Consider the following 22,807-nt stretch of genomic DNA (forward strand, 5'->3'; position numbering starts at 1 on the left):
GGAAGTGGAGAATGCTTCATGTTTATTTCTGGATTTATCAGCAGTGAAACAGGATGCAATGGGCAAGCTCTAGGATTGCTCTATTTATTTATTTATTTTTCCAACCCAAAGAAATGCTAGAAAGAAATTGCACCTCAACAGGTGAGGAGTGGAGAGATGGATATTTTTTAATTCTTAAATTTATTTGCTGCCCAACTTGTTTCAAAGCCTCTTTGGGCGGCTTACAGCATTAAAAGCATTTAATATCACATAGATATCACATAGAAAGTATCAGAAAGGACAATACATGCCCCGTGCAGGCAGGGGGCGGGCTACTGCCCGGATGGGAGGGAACGCAGTGGGGTAGCGAAAATGGAGCTCCACCCCAGAGCACCCAATTTGCACTGAAGGATGTTGAAAGAAAATGCAGGGCGTCCTGCATAAGCCACGCCCACAGTGTGGTAGTAAAAATTTTGGTAGCCCTTCATTGCATGCAGGTAACACTTCTTGTGAATGAAGCCAATGGAGAAGAAGGGGTGAGCGAGGGAATCTCCCACAGAAAAATAAATGACATTATAAGCTCTGCCATTCAGATGCGCACCTCCCCAACACCACTATCGCCCAGGCAATCACATGCTGGCTGGCGGCTAACTCTGCCCCATTCTTCCTCACATAATTGCTGGATTATGTGAGGTCAAACACCTGGGACAAACAGTGTCTCAGTGAATGGACTGGGCCGAAGGGTGTGGGGCAGAGAGCTGGAAAACCATTGGTCGGGGCAAATGGCTGGGGGAGGGCCAGTGGAGGAGGAAAGCTGGCTCTAAATGGGCAGAGGCAGGAGGCGGGAAGAGAAGGAAGCACGCCCAAGGGGCGGAGCCTGAGGGCCTCATTCTGCCTTCTGCGAAAAGAAAGATTTCCCCAAGCAATCCCACAGGGAACTGAATTCTGCTGGGAAATTAATAATATAAACTTCTATTCTTATGAGCCGGTATATTAAAATAGCCTTATATCACTGAAGTGCCTCCTTCAAAAACTATTGGACCTCCAGTAAATATCGGCAATCTTAGTTTGTTGTTGTTAGTTGTGAAGTTGTGTTCAGCCCATTGCAATTATATGATGTTTTTTATTTGTTGTGAGCCGCTCCGAGTTCTCAAAGAGGGGTGACATACAAATCTAAATAATAATAATAATAATAATAATAATAATAATAATAATAGTAGTTGTTGTTGTTGTTATTATTATTATTATTATTATTATTATTATTATTATTATTATTATTATTTAGATTTGTATGCCGCCCCTCTCCGAAGACTCGGAGCAGCTCATAAGAATCCCATGGACAACATTCCTCCAGGCCTTCCTGTCCTCTAACATCCTCTGCAGTCCATTTAAGCTCACGCCTACTGCTTCTGTGACTCCATCAGCCACCTCGTTCTCTGTGGTCCCCTTTCTCTTTTGCCCTCTGTTTTTCCCAGCCTTAGGCTCTTCTCCAGTGAGTCCCGCCTTCTCATTAAGTGGCCAGAGTAGTTGAGTTTCATCTTCAGCATCTGGCCTTCGAAAGAGCAATCAGGGTTGATCTCTAGGACTGACCGGTTTGATCGCCTTGCAGTCCAAGGGACTCGCAGGAGTCTTCTCCAGCACCATAAACTCAAAAGTAAACTGCAGAATTTATTCTAGCAAATTACATGCTTTACCGCTTCTATCGATATTTGTTACATGTTATTGCTCTGATTTATTTGTTTGTTTATTTATTTGTTTAATTTGACTTATGTGCCATCCACTCTTGCGGGACTCAGGGTGGCTCACATCAATGAAAATCAATAATTGATTGTTTATTTAATTGATTATTGTGAGAAAGGATAGGAGCAGCTATTTCTGAATTCAGGAAGAGTTAGTTAATATTGACAGATGAAGAAATAGCTTTTGTGGCTATATTTGCACATGGATGCTGTCAACAACAAAAATCCTGTACGAAAAGGCAAGGCGGTTCAGAAAAAAGGAACAGAAATAATGCATTATTGTACCGATTTTTCCTACTATAATATAGCAATGGTATTAATCATCATAGTCATTTGCTTAACAAATATGGAATTAAAAATCAATAAAAAAACAAATATGCACTTTCATGCGCTTACCAAGGTTCCAAGTTCACAGGTGAGATCAGTATGGCCAGTGGGGTTATTACAGATGCATCTACCACATTCACATCTCCCCCGTCCGCTACAAATCAGCTACAAGAGAGCAAAGTAATCGTTCAGTTTTTCCTTCACTGCATACACTGAGGTAAGAGGAAAGCTTTACCTGATGTTTGAGACAGAGCTTTTTTCATTACCAGGGAACATTTAAAAGAGGAGGAAAGAACCTTTTTTCTGTCTGCTTTGATTTAAGGATCATAGATTATATAAACAGCAATAAGATCAATAACTCACTACAGATCTAATGAGATCGATGATTGTTTTCAAGCTGAATTGACAATAATAATAATAATAATAATAATAATAATAATAATAATAATAATAATAATTTATTAGATTTGTATGCCGCCCCTCTCTGGAGACTCGGAGCGGCTCACAACAAGAATACACAGTACAAATCCAATAATTTAAAAACAGTTTAAAACCCTTAACATAAAAATAGTCATACATCCCAGACAAACCATACATAAAACGGAAACGGCCCGGGGGAATCAATTTCCCCATGCCTGATGGCAGAGGTGGGTTTTAAGGAGTTTGCAAAAGGCAAGGAGGGTGGGGCAATCCTAATATCTGGGGGGAGTTGATTCCAGAGGGTTGGGGCTGCCACAGAGAAGGCCCTTCCCCTGGGTCCCGCCAGACGACATTGTTTCGTCGACGGGACCCGGAGAAGACCAACTCTGTGGGACCTAACTGGTCGCTGGGATTCATGTGGCAGAAGGCGGTCCCGGAGATATTCTGCTCTGATGCCATGAAGGGCTTTATAGGTCATAACCAACACTTTGAATTGTGGATTCAATATTTCGTCTCTAATTTATCCAGTTTGTAATAACTATATGTTGGCAGATTTTCACATGAATTGCCATATTAAACATTTTTTGCATCCAACACCGGATTTGGGAGGGGGGGATGACCAGTTGGCCATTTTTATTTTATTTTCATGACCTCTTCTGATAGCTCTTCTGTATGGGCAATTTACTTACCCCATTGCTGCCGACACAGGTGTCATTGCTTGTCGGACACTCACAGCCTTGGCCTTCCCAACCGGCATCACATACACACTGGCCCATGTAGCAACGTCCCCGTTCTGTAGAGAGACAGGCAGCGTCAGCACCAAGGCGTTTAGAGCCAACTTACCTACATAGCAGGTCTGTTTTTATGTTTCTATTTTTAATGAAGTCTTACCTCATCTATTAGCACTACAAGGGCAGTTTACATACAACTTGTGAGTAGGACAGAGCAGAGTCCCCATAAGCCTCATGAATCATTTTGTTAGTCTCCTCAAGAGATTTTTTCAGTTTAACACAAAACCTAATTGCGTAACATTGCTCGATCGTCGATTCCATTTTTTTCATGACACGGGCGGCGCGCAGAGGTTTACAATAACTGACGTCCTGCTGCTTCCACAGCTTGGAGAGCACTGAGACCGGTTTCGCGGCAAAGCTTAGCGTCCCCCCCACCTACTCCAAGTGCTTCGGTCCCACTCCGACCAATAGGAGTGGCATGGGAAATTCAATTGCATTACTTTTGGAACACACCTTGTATGACACATATCTCTGCAGCTAAGCAAAGCAAAGGTGACAGGCAGCAATGTTCCCTCTAATTTTTTTTCGGTGTGGGTGGAAAAGTATAGTGTCTGAGCGGCAGTCCCTTTGGGACTGGGCGGCATAGAAGAATAAATAAATAAATAAATAAATAAGAAAAAAATTCCCTTCTTTTTTATTAAACAAAATTAATAATAAAACAAAACCAAAATCTATTACTATTATTACTATCTTCTCCTCTTTTTCCATCCCTGTCTCCTCCCCCCTTGTGTGTGTGTGTGTGTGTATGTGTGTGTGTGTGAACTCTTGAACCATTTCCAATAACAGGTGAGCTATTGGAAATGGTTCAAGAGTTCACACACACACACACACACACACAAACGGCTGGGGTTTTTTTTCTCTGAAATTATTTGGGTGCTTTTTACCATATGCCTTAAATCAAGAGTCATTTCTCTCTCTTTCTCTCTCCCCCTCTTGCTCTCTCTCTTTTTCTCACTTTCTCCCTCTCTTTCTATCTCTCCCCCCCTCTTTCTCTCTCTCTCTCTCTTGTTTTCTTTCTCTCTCACTCTTTCTTTCTATCTCTCTTGCTTTCTTTCTCTTCTCTCTCTTGCTATCTCCCCCCCCTTTCTCTCTCTCTCTCTCTTTCTGTCAGCGAGGGGTCTGCAAGAGCGCTTTCTCCGAGCGCTTTGGGAACGCCTGCCCTGCCTCTACTGCAGCCTCCTTGCTGAAAGTCCGGGACTAAAGCGCTCTCAGCGAAGGGGCTGTGAGAGGGGTGGGGCGGGCATTCCTGAAGCGCACTATCGGTTTGCTGAACTGGGCCAAACCAGGAGCAATCCACCACAGGAGGTTAGGACAAAAGGAATGCTTAGATAGAACATCTCCCCTACACACTCTGTGTTTGCCTCTGTGATGCATTCTAAAAGCCCCCAAAGAAAACATATGAACATTGAATATCTTTCTGTACACAAATCATAGAATATTTAGAAGTATTAATATGCAAGTAAGAAATGTGGATTAATTAGAATTGATAAGTATTAATTGGTTAAATGTTATATGGGTTGGAAATAATTCTAAAATTTAGAATTAATCAAAATGTACTATTTAGAGGGAGGGAAAAAGTCTGAAATTTGTTTCTGTTTGTTTGTGTTTTTTTAATTTTTTGTTAACACTTGACTGGTTATACACAGGGTTTTCTTAGCTCACAGAAAAATGAATAAAGAGAGGGAGGAGGCACTACGGCACAATGTTTAATGTGAGAAATATTATTGGTGTTATATTTTTGAAGGAACATTAAGGAGGGAATTTAATTAAAAGATAATGTATGTAACTTGATGACAAAATTAGAAAAAATTGTTTTTTTTATGATTGATATGAGTTACTAACAAAATACTGCATTTTATTCATTGAAAATAGATTACTGTGTGTTGTATTGGTTGAATGTATGTTGAGAAAAATTTTTTTTTTAACCCAAATATCTTTCTGTATACAACCAAGAATTCAGTTTGAACAAGAACACAACTGGGACCAACTGTTTATTTGCCATTATTGTACCTCACTTCTCCTCTAAGAAGTTCAAGGCAATGGGCATAGAGGTATTCTTTACACACTTGGGAAAGATCTATCTAAGTGATCGCTGAGAGTTGACAATGTTTTGACAGCACAAAATCAATTTATTGTTCCTAACTTTTGAGATGGGATGAGTTGAATGAAAATGACTCGCCAAGGGGAATTCTAAAGTGACTGCCCAACTTGGATTCTTGCAATCCCTATTAGAATTCTGGTGTTTCCTCTTATTAATATTTTCAGTCAGCTGCACTCTCCATAAGTAATAAAACACTTGATCTGATCTGGGAAGAAAGTTCACTAGAAATCTCTAGATATTCTAAACTTTATCATTGGGACGTCTTGTATGGGAAAGCTATTCTGAACCTTCATCAACAATGGGACATGCTCTAAAAATCAGTCTTCTTCAAGGGCTGAGGAACACCACTAGAGAGCCCAAGTTGGCCAAAGCTACTCCTGTATTGCTGAGCTCTTTGTCAAGTAGTAGTTGAAAAGGCTGTATCTCAATAAATTGAGGGTGGAGCAAGCAATAATTTGCCCTTCTCAAAGATTTACCATTGCAGAGGAATCCAGAAATGCGGGAACACTGCAAGTTGTTGAATTCACAATACACTCCTTCATAACGTTGGTTGAGATTTTCAGAATAGCACCGACAGATCCCACAAAGGCATTCACCTTTGCCAGAACAGGGTTCCTTATCTCCAGGTCGAATGCAGGCGTTAATATCAGTAAAGGAGGATGTTGAGCAATTACAGTGGTCCCCCTGCCTGTCAAAGGGAGACGAAGTCAAATGTGAGAACGTCTATGAGGTAAACAGATACAGTATAACATCTTGTACAGTTAAATAGAGGCCCAAACTGTTTAGGCCAGTGATGGTGAACCTATGGCATGGGTGCCACAGGTGGCACGCGTAGCCATATATGCTGAGCTGTTTCCCTAGCTCAGCTCCAATGTGCATGTGTGCGCCAGCCAGCTGATTTTTAGCTCATCTGGAGACTTTGGGAGGACATTTTTGGCTTCCAGAGACTCTCCAGGTAGATGGGGGAGGGCATTTTGGCCTCTGGAGCCTGGGGAAGACGAAAAACAGGCCTACTTGGGAAATGGGATGTTTCAAGCCTCCAGAGGGCCTCCGGTGGGGGTGGGGGCGGCCATTTTTGCCATCCCCAGGCATTGAATTATGGGTGTGGGCACTCACGCATGCACAATAGCACATGCACACAGACTTTCCGCACTCGAGGGAAAAAAGGTTTGCCATCACTGGTTTAGGTTATTTGACTATTGGCAGGGTCTGGTTTCATTTTTGACAAATAGCATAAAGTGCTTTATAAATCCGTTCAGAGTCCTTGGAGAGGGGCGGCATACAAATCTAAATAATAATAATAATAATAATAATAATAATAATAATAATAATAATAATCTTCCCTTTCACTCTTATATGGGACTTAACCAGGCAAAGGTAGCTTTCATATAAGTCTCCCCCCCCCCTCTTAACTTTCATAGTGTCTTGTTCTTAGAGGCTACCCAGACAAATCCCTGCAGTTGTCTTGGCAATTTTTTTCAGAATTGGTTTGCCATTGCTTCCTTCCTAGAGCTGAGAGAAAGTGACTGGCTCAAGGTTACTTAGCTGGCTTCATACCTAAGGTAAGACTAGAACTCAAAGTCTCAAAGTCTCCCAGTTTCTGGTCTGATCCCTAACCACTACAACAATCTGGTTCCATAAATTCAATCTTCTATGTGTGTTAAAGCCTTTATTGGGATGTGACTTTACGGACCTGATATACAGAAGATACTGAGATATAGATTGGATAGATTGGCCTTCTATCGTTCTGGCCTTTAGGAAAAGTAAGGCTGTCCTAGACATGGCAGTGCCACCATCCTTTAGTTTCAGGTGGCATGAGTGAGCCTTTCCAATTATTATGTTAAATGAAATACATTACTCGTATTGACTAGCAGATGGATTATACTCAGTGATGGGCTACCAAAATTTTTACTACCACACTGTGGGGGTGGCTCATGCATTTTGTTTCAACATCTTTCAGTGCAAATTGGGTGCTCTGGGTGGAGCTCCAAATTTTGCTACCGGAACTGTGTTCCTGACCGTTCCCGTAGGAGCCCATCACTGATTATGCTTCATACTTGAATAGTATAATAATGGTTTTAGCATAGTTATATACAGTGGTACCTCTACTTAAGAACTTAATTTGTTCCATGATCAGGTTCTTAAGCAGAAACATTTGTAAGTGGAAGCAATTTTTCCCATAGGAATCAATGTAAAAGCAAATAATGGGTGCAATCCTATTAGGAAAGAAATAAAAACTCAGAATTTGTGTGGGAGGAGGAGGAGGAAGAAGAGGAGGAGGAGAGTCGCTGAGGAAGGAAGAAGGTGGGGTGAGGGGAATCAAAAATATCCAAAACTTTAAGGCTTAAAAAAAAATGAGGCGGCGAGGAGGAGCATGCGCCTCCAATACACCCGGCGTGAGGCTGCCTCCCATACACTGCCTCCCATACACTGGCTGCTGCTGCTGCTACCTGCTGCCTCTTCCTTCCCATGCTGAAGGGCTCCCCTCTCCTCTCGCTCGCTCGCTTTGTAGCAGGCGCCTTTCCTTCACTGTGGGGACTCCTCAGCTGCCCAGAGCGAAGGGAGCGTTTCTTTCCTCTGGGCGCTGGCAGAGGTTTATTCCCTCTCCAAGTGCCCAGAGAAAGGAAAATGCTTTGTTCGCTCTGGACTGCCAAAGCCTCTTTAAGAGCCACCAAAAGGCTCCTCTGACAGCCCGAGATGCCCAGGGAATGGCAGGAAACTGGCCGGGCGTTCGTGATGCTCTCAAATTTCCTGGGCTCGGGTTCTTAAGTAAAAAATGGTTCTTAAGTAGAAGCAAAAAAATCTTGAACACCCAGTTCTTATCTAGAAAAGTTCTTAAGTAGAGGTGTTCTTAAGTACAGGTACCACTGTACAGTATTTGTTTTTGTTGGTATATATTTTATTATTCTATTATTTTTAATTGTTGTGAGCTACCAAGAGTTAAATATGTGCGATGTAAATTAAATAAATAAAAGGTATATATGTATCTCTCTCTCTCTCTCTCTCTCTCTCTCTCTGTGCATATATTAAGTATATTATATATATAATAGGAATAAATCTATATAAGAATACAAATAATATAAATATAAATACACATGCAGTAACACACACAGAGTATAAATGTACACACACTATCTATTCTAAAGTATGAAAAAAAATGTTTTGAGAGGCAAGAAGAGAATTGACCTTCTTATCAGTTTCTCCAATTCATCTACTTTTTGTTTTTGGAGAAGAAAGGCATAAACTTCTGATAGCGGAAAGGCAATGGGCCCCACACTGAAAGAAAAACCAAATTGTGATACTTGCCAGCCTGGATTGCACAGACATTGTCCACAGACAAAATTTCCATTGTAACTGCACTTTGATGATTTCACTTCCTGAGTCTGCAAACAAGCAAGAAGACATTATGGATCTCATTCAAGACACAGAACAACCTTTAATCTCACAATTTCTATTAGTAAAAATTGATGGGACCAGGGTTAAATCTCTTGTATCACATATTGCCCAGGTCCAGAGCAATTCTTGGAACTGCTAATCAAAGAGAAGGAAAACAACCTACCTTTTCACAGGAGCAGATGTCACAGAGAATTGAGGCATCAATCTCCATTTGGTCAGTGTAAGAGGAGGGCTTAATGTGGATAATACCTTGCCGTTCCTTCTCTGGGAGATCACAGACATGCTTGTCTGTGAAGTGCTTAGTTTTCACATTCACGTTGAAAGTTCTCTGGAGAGAAGAGAGAAGCCTTAGTTTTTTCTGGATTCATTTAGAAAAAGAAGCAACTTTATCCACAAATGTGAGAACTGAAAGACTAGAGACTGATCTGTTGGGGTTCCTGAGGTCCACTGGATACTTTGTTTTATGATTGCAAAGTTCTTTATTTTTAGAATGGCTAATGGAGGACCAATAGGAATTAAAATATAAGAAATACCTTATTCAGCCAGACTTGAAATACTGGAATTAGACAATTTACAACTACATCACCTCTGAACTGATTTAAAAGTAGTTCATAAAATCATATATCAAAATGTCCTTCCTGTTAATGACTACTTTACCTTCAACCGCAGCAATACACGAACACGTAATAGATTCAAACTAAGTGTAAACCGCTCTAAACTCGACTGCAGAAAATACAACTTCAGCAACGCCTGGAATGCACTCTGACTCTGGTTTCATCCCAGGACAAACCCCTTAGATTGTCTACAGTTGACCTCGCCCCATTTCTAAGAGGTCTGTAAAGGGCGTGCATAAGTGCACCATAATAATAATAATAATAATAATAATAATAATAATAATAATAATAATTTATTAGATTTGTATGCCGCCCCTCTCTGAAGGCTCAGGGCGGCTCATTGTGCCTACCGTCCCTGTCCAACTGTCCTATTGTCCCTCTTTGATCGTTACTTTTTTCTTATGTTATGTTTATACAAACTACTACTATCCTATACATGTTTGACAAATAAATAAAGTAAATTAAAAACAAAACAAAACAAACAAACAAACTCGAAAGATTCTTCCTTCCTGAATTAGTTCAAAACCTGAATGGATAAAGATATGGAAATAAGATTTTCCTCTCTTGAATTTGAAAAGAGGATGCAAGAAGTAAAATTATTCTTTTTTTTATAAAGTATCTTTATTGTTTTCCAGAAATAAAAAAGAAGAAAAGAAAAAAGAAAGAAAAAAAAGTAAAAGAATAAAGAGTAAAAGCAGTATTTCTCACGTGTTTTGTTCTAGTTTAACAGATCTTAATCCATTTCTATTACCTTTCTGATACATTTCTTTATATTTTGTATATTTACATTTAATTATCATAAATAAATTTTACTAATTGATATAGAAAGAGATACATTGAGAAGAAAAAGAGTAATAAAAGTCATACTTCCTAAAGTAATTATTATCCTTCTTTTGTATACTGATACTTTGTATTGTTACATTTTCAGCCTTTGTTTCGAATCCATTCGTGCCATTTTTCCCAAATTTGTTTAGATTTTTTACTTTCAATCCCCTTAATTGAATTTGTCATTTCATCCATCTCAATACATTTATATATTTTATCAATAATTAAGCACTTGAAACTGGGTTTTTTTTACTGCCACACTTACTATGGAATAAATTTGATTTATAATTTATCAGAAATTAATACAAATCCAGAATCTTCAATAGATACCGCCAGGGATCAACAGGTTACATGATCAGTGGCTCAACTTGGGAAGAAGATATGAGACACAGACTGTTCTCATTTGTTTTGTTTAGCTCAAGACATGTGAAGGGCGTGGATAAGCGCACCATTGTGCCTACCATCTCTGTCCTACTGTCCTAATTTACCTGTACCTACTTTGCTAATGCTCATGTTTATACAAATATCTGCTATCCTGTACATGTTTGACAAACAAAATAAATAATAAATTTGTTTACATCCAGAGGGCATTCTTTTGAGCAGCTGGGAGTCATAGGGATGAGCACTGATATCATGATGTTACTTCATTTGTTTGTTTGTTTGTTTGAAATGTTCAGATTTCTGGGGCAGAATTTGCTGATTAAATTATCTCAGATTTACTGGAAAGTTAGCACATGTTTAGTATACATGGGGTTTGGGAGGAAATTGCAGTTTGAATCTGTCAGTGAATTTTGGCAGTGCAATCTTGAAATGCTGCAAAAAAATAAAATTGGTCCAGGAACTGCAGCAGCTCCCAGTTTCCACCCTGTTGCTTTAAGTTATGCAAACTTACAAGCTCAGAGAAGGCTGTAGCCCAAAAGATCTAAATCAGTGGTGGGGTTCAATTTTTTTAAAACTACCAGTTCTGTGGGTGTGGCTTGGTGGGCATGGCAGGGGAAGGATACTGTAAAATCTTCATTCCCACCCCAGTCCTGGGTAAGGGTACGGAGAGGGTCTGCAACTTGGGTGTCCTCCTCGATCCACAGCTGACCTTGGAACATCATCTTTCGGCTGTGGCAAGGAGGGCGTTTGCCCAGGTTCGCCTGGTGCACCAGTTGCGGCCCTATTTGGACAGGGAGTATTTGCTCACAGTCGCTCATGCCGTCATCACCTCGAGGTTCGATTATTGCAACGCTCTCTACATGGGGCTACCTTTGAAAAGTGTTTGGAAACTTCAGATCGTGCAGAACGCGACCGCGAGAGCTATCGTGGGGCTTCCCAGATTCACCCACGTTTCTACAACACTCCATGGCCTGCATTGGCTGCCGATCAGTTTCTGGTCACAATTCAAAGTGTTGGTTATGACCTTTAAAGCCCTACATGGCATTGGACTAGAGTACCTCCGGAACTGCCTGCTACCGCACAAATCCCAGCAACCAATAAGGTCCCACAGAGTTGGCCTTCTCCGGGTCCCGTTGACTAAACAATGTTGTATGGCGGGCCCCAGGGGAAGAGCCTTCTCTGTGGCGGCCCCGGCCCTCTGGAATCAACTCCCCCCGGAGATTAGATCTGCCCCCACCCTCCTCATGTTTCGTAAACTACTCAAGACCCACCTATACCGCCAGGCATGGGGGATTTGAGACATCTTTTCCCCAGGCTCTTTATATTTTATGTTTGGTATGTATGTGTTGTTTGGTTTTAATATGATAGGGTTTTATATACTTCTTTTTAATATTAGATTTGTTTCACTATAATATTGTTTTTATCATTGTTGTGAGCCGCCCCGAGTCTTCGGAGAGAGGCGGCATACAAATCTAATAAATTATTATTATTATTATTATTATTATTATTATTATTATTATTGAGGATACTGCAAAATTCCCATTTCCCCCAATCAGCTGGAACACGGGAGGAAGAGAATAGATGAGGTGGTATTTACCAGTTCTCTGAAGTAGTCAAAATTTCCGCTATCGGTTCTCCAGAACTGGTCAGAACCTGGTGAAACTCACCTCTGATCTAAATGTGTTTCCAAAAATCAAAAGTTTTCTTCATTTTGTTTGCTTTATTGTAAATCATTAAGAGACAGAAATGCAAAATTGAAAGCTTACCACTTCACCTCGAACAGTAAAGAATGAATCAGACTCTATTTTTTCACTTGAGAATATTTCAGTTTTCATGGCTTTTGGGGTATAGAAAGCTCGGATATTCAGCCTGGAACTAATGCGCTGGGAAAGAAGATGGAAACAAAACATACAGAACCGAAGCTGATTTCATAAATTGAGTTACTGAATTTGATCAGCAATATCCAACCATCGCACAGGGATATGTCAGGAAATGCCTTGCCCAGCATGATTCTGACCATTTGGCATGCATGCACATTGAGACAGGGCCTTCTCTGGGTCCCTCCATTGTAAAAGGTTAATGGGACCGAACCAGGAAACAGATATTCACAGTGGTAGTTCCCGCTTTATGGAACGCACTTCCCTGAAGATACAATTGGTCCCTTCCCTCTATACAGGCTTATTTCAGAAGAATATTTTAGTACACACTTATATGATTTCTGTTATTGTTCTTTAACTATTATTTGAAATTCTCATTTTAGGGAAGGAGATAGCCATGATATACTCATTTGCTCATAAAAATTATCCACAGTTGTATGGAATAAGATTAATTAATTAATTATTAATTAATAATCATTAATAGTTATTTAAAAACTGGGAATTTATCTACAAGATTAAAGTACCCAATTTGTCCTTTAATTGCCATCTTAACCCTAACCCTAACCCTTCTGAATGCAACTAAGAGCCTATATTTTTTAATCATAGGTATGTTGTACAACTTCATGAGTCACCTTTTTGAGATATGCAGTTTATACCCCTGATTTATATAATCTAATTACTATCTGCCTGAAAATACGTTATGAATTGGCTGAAATAAGAGCTGCTCCAAGAAATAACTGCTAGAATGAAATGTGAGCGAGTAAATCATTCATGGGGAATTATAAGAAAATTATATTATCCCAAGAAGTAACAGCATAAAATACCAGACATTGCTTCTTACATCAAAAGCCGCACGGATCAATTCCACAATGTTAGAAGAATCTTCTTGAAGCCTCCCAATTTCAGAATTTGGAAAATATGTGTGCAGTTTCTAATAAAAAAGTAATATTTATTTATTATAATACAACAATGTAATATTGTAAGCGCAAAATGGATAATAAAGACAAGGATAATATTTAGAAAACCAAACACACAGAGGAGTTATTCTTATTTTTCTATTGTTATTATGGCTAGCGGCAGAGAAAGACCAAACACCAGTTACAATACTGAAAGAATTTCCTCTGATTTCTTTCCCTGCATTCTAATGTAACACTTTCCTTTAGCCTTTATTGAAGTGTTCAAATACAATGGCTTGGTTTTTTTAAGTGAATGACAAAATTCATTGGGTTGACCCTGTTCACCTTCACTTCAAACTCCTTCTAATAAGAGCTTGATTTCTGAGTAAAATTCCCCCAATTCATCTTGAGGAGTGCGTAGAGCAAACTTATGGCTCACGAGCTGGATGTATCATGCACTGGCCATGCCCACCCCCCTTTTAGCGAAGGGGAAAAGACTGTGATGCATCACGTGACAACAAGGTGACAATGCGAGCTTGACACCTCTGGCATAGAGGAAGAAAAGACTAGCCTAGACATATTTACAGTACAATAGAAAGGCTGGTGTATTTAGCCTTTTCCCTAGGGCTTACGGTTTTTCATATCTAAGGAAGTACTAGTTGCTTTACAAAAAGAAAATACAATTTGCCAAATCATGCCTCTGTATTCTTTCCTACAAATAAAACATAGTACAACATAACTGAGAAAATGGACCAGAATTAACAAATAAAGATACAATTCTTTTCCTTGATATTTCAAAGGAGAGGAGAGGAAAGGAAAGCTATAGCTCTGGAATATAGGATTGACTTTCCAAACATCAGCAAGCCACCATCAAATAAGCTTCAATTACTTTGTAATAATTACACTACCTTTCATAATTTTGCTATAATTATTCATAATTAAACTACCTTTGAAGATTTTGTTTTGATTAAATAAGCATTTATAATTTTGTTATGTTAAATAGGTGCATTTCATATTAATAAAATGGAAATTCTCTAATCATCATTATTTTACAAATGTATTTATCTTTTTAAAAAGTTCATATTAGTGGTCTGCGGGACTTAAAATTATGAATTAGGGCCGGTGGGATTTAAAATTATGAATTTGGTGGTCTGTGGGATTTAAAAGTATGACCTTGGTGGTTCCTAGGGTCCAAAAGGTTGGAGACCCCTGGTCTAAAGAAAGCAAATGGAAGGATATTGTTCTAAGCAGAGGTGGGTTCCCCCCATCCAGTTTGCACCGGTTCTATAGAACTGGTAGCATACCACTGGTGACATCACAGAACTGGTTCTGTCGCTGCCAGTCCATGGATGTTGCTATCTTTTTTTTTTAAATTTGGGGGGGATTAACCAACACTGTGCATATGCCACCATTTTGTTCCTGGCTTTTTTTTTTAGGGGGGGTTGTAAATCTTCAGCACTGTGCATATGCAGGCATGTGCAAAGCATGTGTGCATGCAATGCGCACGCAACCATGCGATGCAGGAGGAAATGAACCAGCAGCAAGTTAAGTTAGAACCCACTCCCGGTTCTAAGAGACGAACTAAACTTGAAGCTCCTGGCATAAAGTAGCTACTCCGAGTCTGCGGAGAGGGGCGGCAAAGAAATCTAATAAATAATAATAATAATAATAATAATAATAATAATAATAATAATAATAATAAATGTCTTTTTTTCAATCCAAAAAGCAATAAAACAGAAGGCTTAATCACCATAGGATGGAGGTGATAGATGCAGGCCAATCTTAGATGTCATAACATTATACAATTTTGGCCTATCCATGGATCAAAATTTACGAGGTAATAGAAGAGTTATCTTTGAGTTACCTCTAACATGGATTATTTAGCTAGCCACTGGGTGTCTCCACTGCATTGCAAAATACAGACTGCAAAGACATTTCATCCCCAAATCCAGTATATACAGTACATATACTTATTATTATTATTATTATTATTATTATTATTATTATTATTATTAATTGGATTTGTATGCCGCCCCTCTCCGCAGACTCGGGGCGGCTAACAACAGTAACAAAACAGTATAATCCAATACTAAAAACAGTTAAAACCCATTATATAAAAACCAATCATACATACAGACATACCATGCATAGACATAGACATAGACATAGACATAGACATAGACATAGACATAGACATAGACATGGACATGGACATGGACATGGACATGGACATGGACATGGACATGGACATGGACATGGACATAGACATAGACATAGACATTCTTCAGATATATACAGAAAGCCCTTGAATTACAGCCATTTATTTAATGACTGTTCAAAGTTACAACAGCATTGAAAAAAGTGGCTTATGACAAGTCACAATTATGACTTTTCAGCATCCCCATAGTCATGTGATCAAAATTTGGATGCTTGGCAACTGGCATGTATTTATGATAGTTGCAGTGCCCTGGGATCATGTGATCCCCATTTGCAGTCTTCTGACAAGGCAACTCAACCGGGAAGCCAGATTTACTCACTAATGTAACAACTGCGATGATTCACTTAATAACTGTGGCAAGAAAAGGGATAAAATGGGGGCTGCAAAATTCACTTAACAACTATCTTGCTTAGCATTTGGGCTCATTTGTGGTTGTAGGTCACATACTCCCTATACCTGAAGTTAGACATCCAGCTGCTATGCTGACACATCTTCTAAACCAGTGTTTCCCAACCTTGGCAACTTGAGGATATTTGGACTTCAACTCCCAGAATTCCCCAGCCAGCGAATGCTGGCTTGGGACTTCTGGGAGTTGAAGTCCAGATATCTTCAAGTTGCCAAGGTTGGGAAACACTGTTCTAAACTATTAAAGTTCAGTCTGCCCTCCTGAGTTTCTGCAATCAATCTTCAATTTTCTGAGCTACAAAGACATCTGGGCAAACATCTATAGGCCAGTATTAACTCCAAATATCATCACATGTTGTTCCTCTATACTCCCAAGTCCCCATGTTTTTTCCTGCTTAATGGCATCTTTTACCTCATAGTAATCATAGGAGTGGTTGGTGACAGCAAAAATAGGGATGATATTACTCCGCCCCAGCAGGCGCACAAGGGTAGGCACTGAAGGGTAATCCTGCTTGGTATCAAAGGTGTAAGACCCTGCTTGAGTTAGGTGGCATTTTTCATCGTTCCTTCTTAGGATCCCAGCAAGGACGTTGGTGCCATCAGCTTCATAATGGAAAGCTGACTCAGTGGAGAAGACCAGGAGGTGTGTGCTGTCATTCCGCCACCCAATATTCTCCTGTGGGAATAAGGATAATAATAATAACAATAATAATAACAACAACAACAACAACAATAACAATAACAACAACAACAACAACAGTAACAATAACAACAGAGTTGGAAGGGACCTTGGAGGTCTTTTAGTCCAACCTCTTGCTTAGGCAGGAAACACTACACTATTTCAGACAAATGGTTATCCAACATTTTCTTTAAAACTTCCAGTGTTGTAGCACACAAGTTTGTTTGTTTGTTTGTTTGTTTGTTTGTTTGTTTGTTTATTTGTTATTTGTTTATTTGTTTATTTGTTTATTTGTTTATTTGTTTATTTGTTTATTTGTTTATTTGTTTATTTGTTTATTTGTTTATTTGTTTATTTGTTTATTTGTTTATTTGTTTATTTGTTTATTTGTTTATTTGTTTATTTGTTTATTTGTTTATTTGTTTATTTGTTTATTTGTTTATTTGTAATTATTTGAGTTGGAAGGGACCTTGCAGGTCATCTAGTCCAACCTCCTGTGTGGGGGTTGGACTACACCACCCTACACCACCCTAGACTACACCACCCTACACCACCCTAGACAGATGGCAGTCCAATCTCTTTTTGAATGTGTCAAGGTGTTCACAACCTCTGCTGGCAAGCCGTTCCACTGGTTGATCGCTCTCACCATCAGAAAGTTCATCCTTATTTCCAGGTTGAATCTCTCTTTGGTCAATTTCCATCTGTTGCTCCTAGTCTGTCCCTCTGGTGCCCTGGAAAATAGTGGGACTACCTCCTCTCTGTGACAGCCCCTCAAGTATCTGAAGACTGATATCATGTCCACATTGGATGTCCTCTTCGCTAGACTATCCATGCCCAGTTCCTTCAACCTTTCCTTGTATGTCTTGGTTTCCAGTCCCTTTATCATTTTGGTTGCACTCATCTGCACTTTCCTTAGAGTTTCAATGTCCTTTTTATAGTGTGGTGACAAAATTGTATGCAGTACTTTACATGTGGTCAAACTAGGGCATTGTGGAGTGGTATGAGTATCTCCTAGTCTTGCAGTGTATCCCTCTGTTGATGCAGTTCAAGATTGTGCTGGCCTTCTTAGCCGATTGCTGCACATTGCCGGCTTATATTCAGTTGGCCATCCACCAAGACTCTGAGATCTGTTTCGCAGTCACTATTGTTGAGTGTGGTTTCGTCCAGTTTGTATGTGTGTCTTAGGTTTTTTGTTAGTTTAAGCCCACAGTACTAGTCTATCGAGATCCTTCTGTATTTTGAGCCTGTCCTCTGGGGTATTGGCTACCCCTGCCATCTTCGTGTCATCTGCGAATTTGATTAGTTCCCCCTCTATTCCCTCTAGGTTGCTAATGAATACAGTGATACCTTGTCTTACAAACTTAATTGGTTCCAGGACGAGGTTCTTAAGGTGAAAAGTTTGTAAGACGAAACAATGTTTCCCATAGGAATCAATGAAAAAGCAATTAATGTGTGCAAGGTCAAAATTCACCCCTTTTGCCAGCCGAAGCGCCCGTTTTTGCGCTGCTGGGATTCCCCTAAGGCTCCCCTTCATGGGAAACCCCACCTCCGGACTTCTGTGTTTTTGCAATGCTGCAGGGGAATCCCGGAGGTGGGGTTTCCCATGGAGCGGAGCCTCAGGAAAATCCAAGCAGCACAAAAATGGGTGCTTCGTTGGCAACAGAAGTCTGGAGGCAGGGCATCCCAGCGGTGGCGGTGGGTTTGTAAGGTGAAAATAGTTTGTGAGAAGAGGCAAAAAAATCTTAAACCCCGGGTTTGTATCTCAAAATTTTGTATGACGAGGCGTTTGTAAGACGAGGTATCACTGTATATTGAAGAGCACGGGGCCCAGGACTGAAGCTTGTGGTCCCCAATTCATCAAAAATAAAAATGCCAAAGCACCCACCTTTTATATAATTGTATCATCCCCATTAAGAAAAAAGATAAAAATTAAAGTGTACTTTTTCCATGTGCCAGGAGGAATCACATAACTAGAGTGTGGGAATAGCTGGCAGAAGGCCAGAAAGGTTATTCATGATAACTTTTGAGAAATATGCTATAAACAGCTATTCCAGGAATGTTAGTAACCACTGCATATGTCTTTCAAATGCAGCTCAGATCAAGGTTAATTGAAAAAACTAACAATGTCATAGTTAGTTGGAATTTCATGCTTATCTTGTCTCCTCAGCAATGAACTCTTCAGTTCCCTAAATTGACAAATATTATTAGGTATTAGGTAGTTTGTTTTTCCCCTGACCTTCATAAGATGTTTAGCTGGTATTCAGACTATAATATCCAAACTCTGGATAGGAGCTGATAATAGCAAAACTTGATAACAGCAATGATTCCTGAGGGAGATGGATGGTTGAAAAATGTTAAAAAAAAAAAAAGTAAATAAAATAAATAGTCTCCATGATATTTAGCTCCAAAGCTCACCCATTTTCTTATCAGACTGCAAACAAAGCTGCCTGTGGCTTTTCAAAGCAAAAGTTTGTCCTAGATTTTTCTACTATTATCCAATTTTGGTATGCAACTAGGGTAATTTTTATCCTTTATAGAGAGCCATGATATCTATGCCGTCTTTAGTATCCTCCTCCCTGTTTACCTTGCAAACAGCTGTTTGCAATATAGCATCAAAGCCACCTTCAGGAGCATCCAGGTTCCCCGATATACGTTCCTTCATCAATTCCTGGCTGAATGTATTAATATCACTAGTTAGGCGGATGACATTCTTAAAAGAGAAAGGCGGGTCAGCACCAGGCCAAGGTTCTCGCAATCTGAAAGCAAAAGAACAGGCAGTTTTAACTGACAACTACTGCCAATCTGCTATCAGAAATCCTAAACAAGGATCCCTGGCAAAAATAGCTTATTGTTTACCACAGGGGTGTCAAATTCAATTTCATTGAAGGCCGCATCAGGGTTGTGTTTGACCTTGGGGGGGGCGGGGCCCCCCCGGGGTATGGCTAGCTCAAGATCACCCATTTCAGGGACTCCTGTGGTGGCCCAAGTGCTCTGCCAGCAAAAACGGGCTCACGAGTTCCATTTTTGGTTGCAACAGCCTCCTGCAACCGTCTGCCAGTTAAAATGGAGCTCTGGAGAGTTGCACGTGGCCCTCTTGAGCTTTGTTTTCACCGACAGAGGCATTGGGCCAGCCCTCCATTGTTTCCAGGACAGCCAGATCTATGCACCCCACAGGCCAGATCTGGCCCCTGGTCCTTGAGTTTGACACCCCCCCCCCAGTTTACCACAATATTTAATGCAATGCATCTGAGCAGAATAGTTTCAATTTAAAAAGTTAAAAGAGGCTGCATTTAAATCTCACACTAAAATTCAGCTTTGTTATTTGTAACACAATCTACAAGGTAGCCATTGTTATTTGTAAACTAGGTTTACAAAGATTTAACACAATATAGGAACCTGCCCAAAGCACCAATGAGTTATGAGAATAAGTTGTGAGAAGCAAATATTTTATAGGAGTACAAGACAATGAGGCTTAACATTGCTACTTCTTTTGTATGTATCTTACTTTTGAGTAGTGAGACGTTGGAGCACCAATCCATAAACTGGGTTCAGTTTCTCAGAATGGTGTCATTTGTCCGTGTTATTTTTGTTTGATACACACAATAATACATAACACATTTTTAGATATAAGGATGTAACATAACATACAAATACACATATGTGTGTGCAAACATTAACATTTTTCTGTTCGTTTTCCAATAGCTAGAAAATTTCATACAATATCACAGGATTTCTTTAAAAGACCAAACTTGATTCTCTGTGTATTTTCTTCAGTTTCATCTCAAAGTGATGGGGGGGAAAACAACAAATTACCCCAAACAAGAGTCCCTTTTTACAAATGGATGAGTCATCTTCTATTCAAATAGTCCTCAGGACTTGCTTGGACAAGACTGAGCCAAATTACTCAAGCTGTCTATTCATGGGGCAGTTAAAGTACTGCTTTTTTACCCCTTTGTGAAATATTTAGAAGCATAATTTTAGGGCAGCTTTAAAGAAGCGATATTCACCAAGACTTTTATATGCTTCTTAAAAAGGATATAAAAGAAAAGGTTTATTGTGGGATTAATCAAACTGATCCTAAATCCAAAGAAAGAAATGGATTCAATTGGTCAGTTGATAGCAGAATTAAAAGCAAAGGAATTCTGACAGAGCAGAACCACCAACTGTGTGTTAGTTGGCATCTATAAGATTTGGGTATACAGTGTTCCCTCGATTTTCGCGGGTTCAAACTTTCCGGAACGTCTATACCACGGTTTTCCAAAAATATTAATTAAAAAATACTTCGCAGTTTTTTCCCCTATACCACGGTTTTTCCCGCCCAATGACGTCATATGTCATTGTCAAACTTTCGTCTGCCTTTAAAAAACATTTTTTTAAATAAACTTTAATAAATAAACATGGTGAGTAATAATCTAAATGGTTGCTAAGGGAATGGGAAATTGTAATTTAGGGATTTAAAGTGTTAAGGGAAGGCTTGGGATACTGTCCATAGCCAAAAATAGTGTATTTACTTCCGCATCTCTACTTCGTGGAAATTCGACTTTCGCGGGCGGTCTCGGAACGCATCCCCCGCGAAAATCAAGGGAACACTGTATGTAGAATATTGCAGGGAAGTAAGAAAGCATGGTCTGAGGAAGAAATATGGCACTAGTTGATCACAGATTAGATAAAAGCCTTAATTTTTTTTTTAAATGCCATAGATCCTGAATAGTTCATTTCCAAGTGACCCTAATGGTTTCATTGCTACTACTCACTTTTGGGGCCTCATGTCTGTCTGTGGTACTGTAACTTTGTCCACAAATTTGCCAAAACCAATGGTATAGTCATCCGTCAACTCCGTCAAGTAATTTGCTAGCGGGATAGAAGAAAGAAAGGAATGATGAAAATATTTGGGGACTTTAGATTAAATCTTATAATCCCGTGTCAAGAGTTCTGTTACTATAAATATTAGCCGCCCAGAGTCCTTCGGGAGTTGAGCCACATAGAAATGCAATCAACCAACAAACTGCCACATGTATAATCCACCTGCTGGTCTTAGATTTTGTTTCCGTCCCTTTGCCAACTTCCATGGAAAATTGCAGATAATTAACTGAATTAACCCATATCTACTTTGTTAATGTTTATGTTTATACCAATACCTGCTTTCTTGTGCATGTTTGACAAACAAACAAATAAATAAAATAAATAAAAATGTCTCCAACTGCTTTCAAAATGAGATAATTTGATCTCTCACCAAGGTTCTGGCCCATTTGTTTCAAGTTGTTCAAGTCATCTTCCATGGAATTTGAAAAATCCATAAGGATGTAGAGGTCCACAGGAGGTTTAGTAGGCTCAAACACCTGCATGATGATGTTTTCTTCACCACCTGGTCTCAGTTTTAGTGATATGTGTTGTGGAGATACTTGTGTTTTCATCAGTTTTGTATCAATTTTGAAATCCTGCCAGGAAAGACACCAATTATACATAATAGGGAATCCCAAAAAGACTTCGAACAGACTATCATAGCAAATTGATTGACTTTACTGATTACCAAGATAATAATACAGTAACCACCCCCCTGTCCTTGACCTATAGCCATTTGTTAGTGACTGTTGGAAGTTACAATGTCAAAGTGACTTATGACTGGTTTTCACACTCATATCCATTGTAATATCCCCATGGTCACATGATCAAAATTTGGGCACTTGGCAACTGGTGCTTACTTAGGACAGTTACACTGTCCCAGGGTCATGTGATCACAATTTATAACCTTCCCAGCAGGCTCCCAACAAGTAAAGTCAATGAGGGAAACTAGATTTGCTTTGCAGTCACATGATTCACATAACAACTGTGGTCATTCGCCTAACAACTATGCCAAAAAAGATGGAGCAAAACCAAAGCCTTGCTTAGCAACAGAAATTTTGAGCTCAAGTGTGGTTGTAAGTTGAGGACTATCTGTAAATGGTTGTAGAGAATCAGGGTTGTCAAACTGGTGGTCTGTGGGTCGGATATGTCATGTGCAGGCCATGCCCACCCCAGCTCTGTGAATGGGGAAAGTGTCACGAAATGTCACGTGACAGCAATGTGACATGGTCAGTTTGACAACCATGGACTACATCAGGGGTAGCCAAAGTTGGCACTTCTATGACATGTGAACTTCAACTCCAATCATGCTAGCTC

General features: G+C 39.6%; 1 protein-coding gene across 3 annotated transcripts in view; it reads right to left on the reverse strand.

The window, feature by feature from the left end:
* The window catches only part of ITGB4 (integrin subunit beta 4), a 78,025-nt gene that overhangs the window by 51,994 nt on the left and 3,224 nt on the right, over positions 1 to 22,807 (reverse strand). For all 3 annotated transcript variants that reach the window (XM_070739890.1, XM_070739889.1, XM_070739891.1), the window contains exons 4-14: positions 21,882 to 22,086; positions 21,403 to 21,499; positions 19,233 to 19,404; positions 16,382 to 16,645; positions 13,292 to 13,381; positions 12,340 to 12,456; positions 8,917 to 9,081; positions 8,660 to 8,740; positions 5,834 to 6,041; positions 3,155 to 3,258; positions 2,115 to 2,210 (exon numbers count right to left, since the gene is read on the reverse strand). In XM_070739890.1, coding sequence (XP_070595991.1) covers positions 2,115 to 2,210; positions 3,155 to 3,258; positions 5,834 to 6,041; positions 8,660 to 8,740; positions 8,917 to 9,081; positions 12,340 to 12,456; positions 13,292 to 13,381; positions 16,382 to 16,645; positions 19,233 to 19,404; positions 21,403 to 21,499; positions 21,882 to 22,086 — 1,599 coding nt within the window. The remainder of the gene's footprint in view (positions 1 to 2,114; positions 2,211 to 3,154; positions 3,259 to 5,833; positions 6,042 to 8,659; positions 8,741 to 8,916; positions 9,082 to 12,339; positions 12,457 to 13,291; positions 13,382 to 16,381; positions 16,646 to 19,232; positions 19,405 to 21,402; positions 21,500 to 21,881; positions 22,087 to 22,807) is intronic.

The sequence above is a fragment of the Erythrolamprus reginae genome, chromosome 2 (genome assembly GCF_031021105.1).
Source record: "Erythrolamprus reginae isolate rEryReg1 chromosome 2, rEryReg1.hap1, whole genome shotgun sequence".
Taxonomy (NCBI): Eukaryota; Metazoa; Chordata; class Lepidosauria; order Squamata; family Dipsadidae; genus Erythrolamprus; species Erythrolamprus reginae.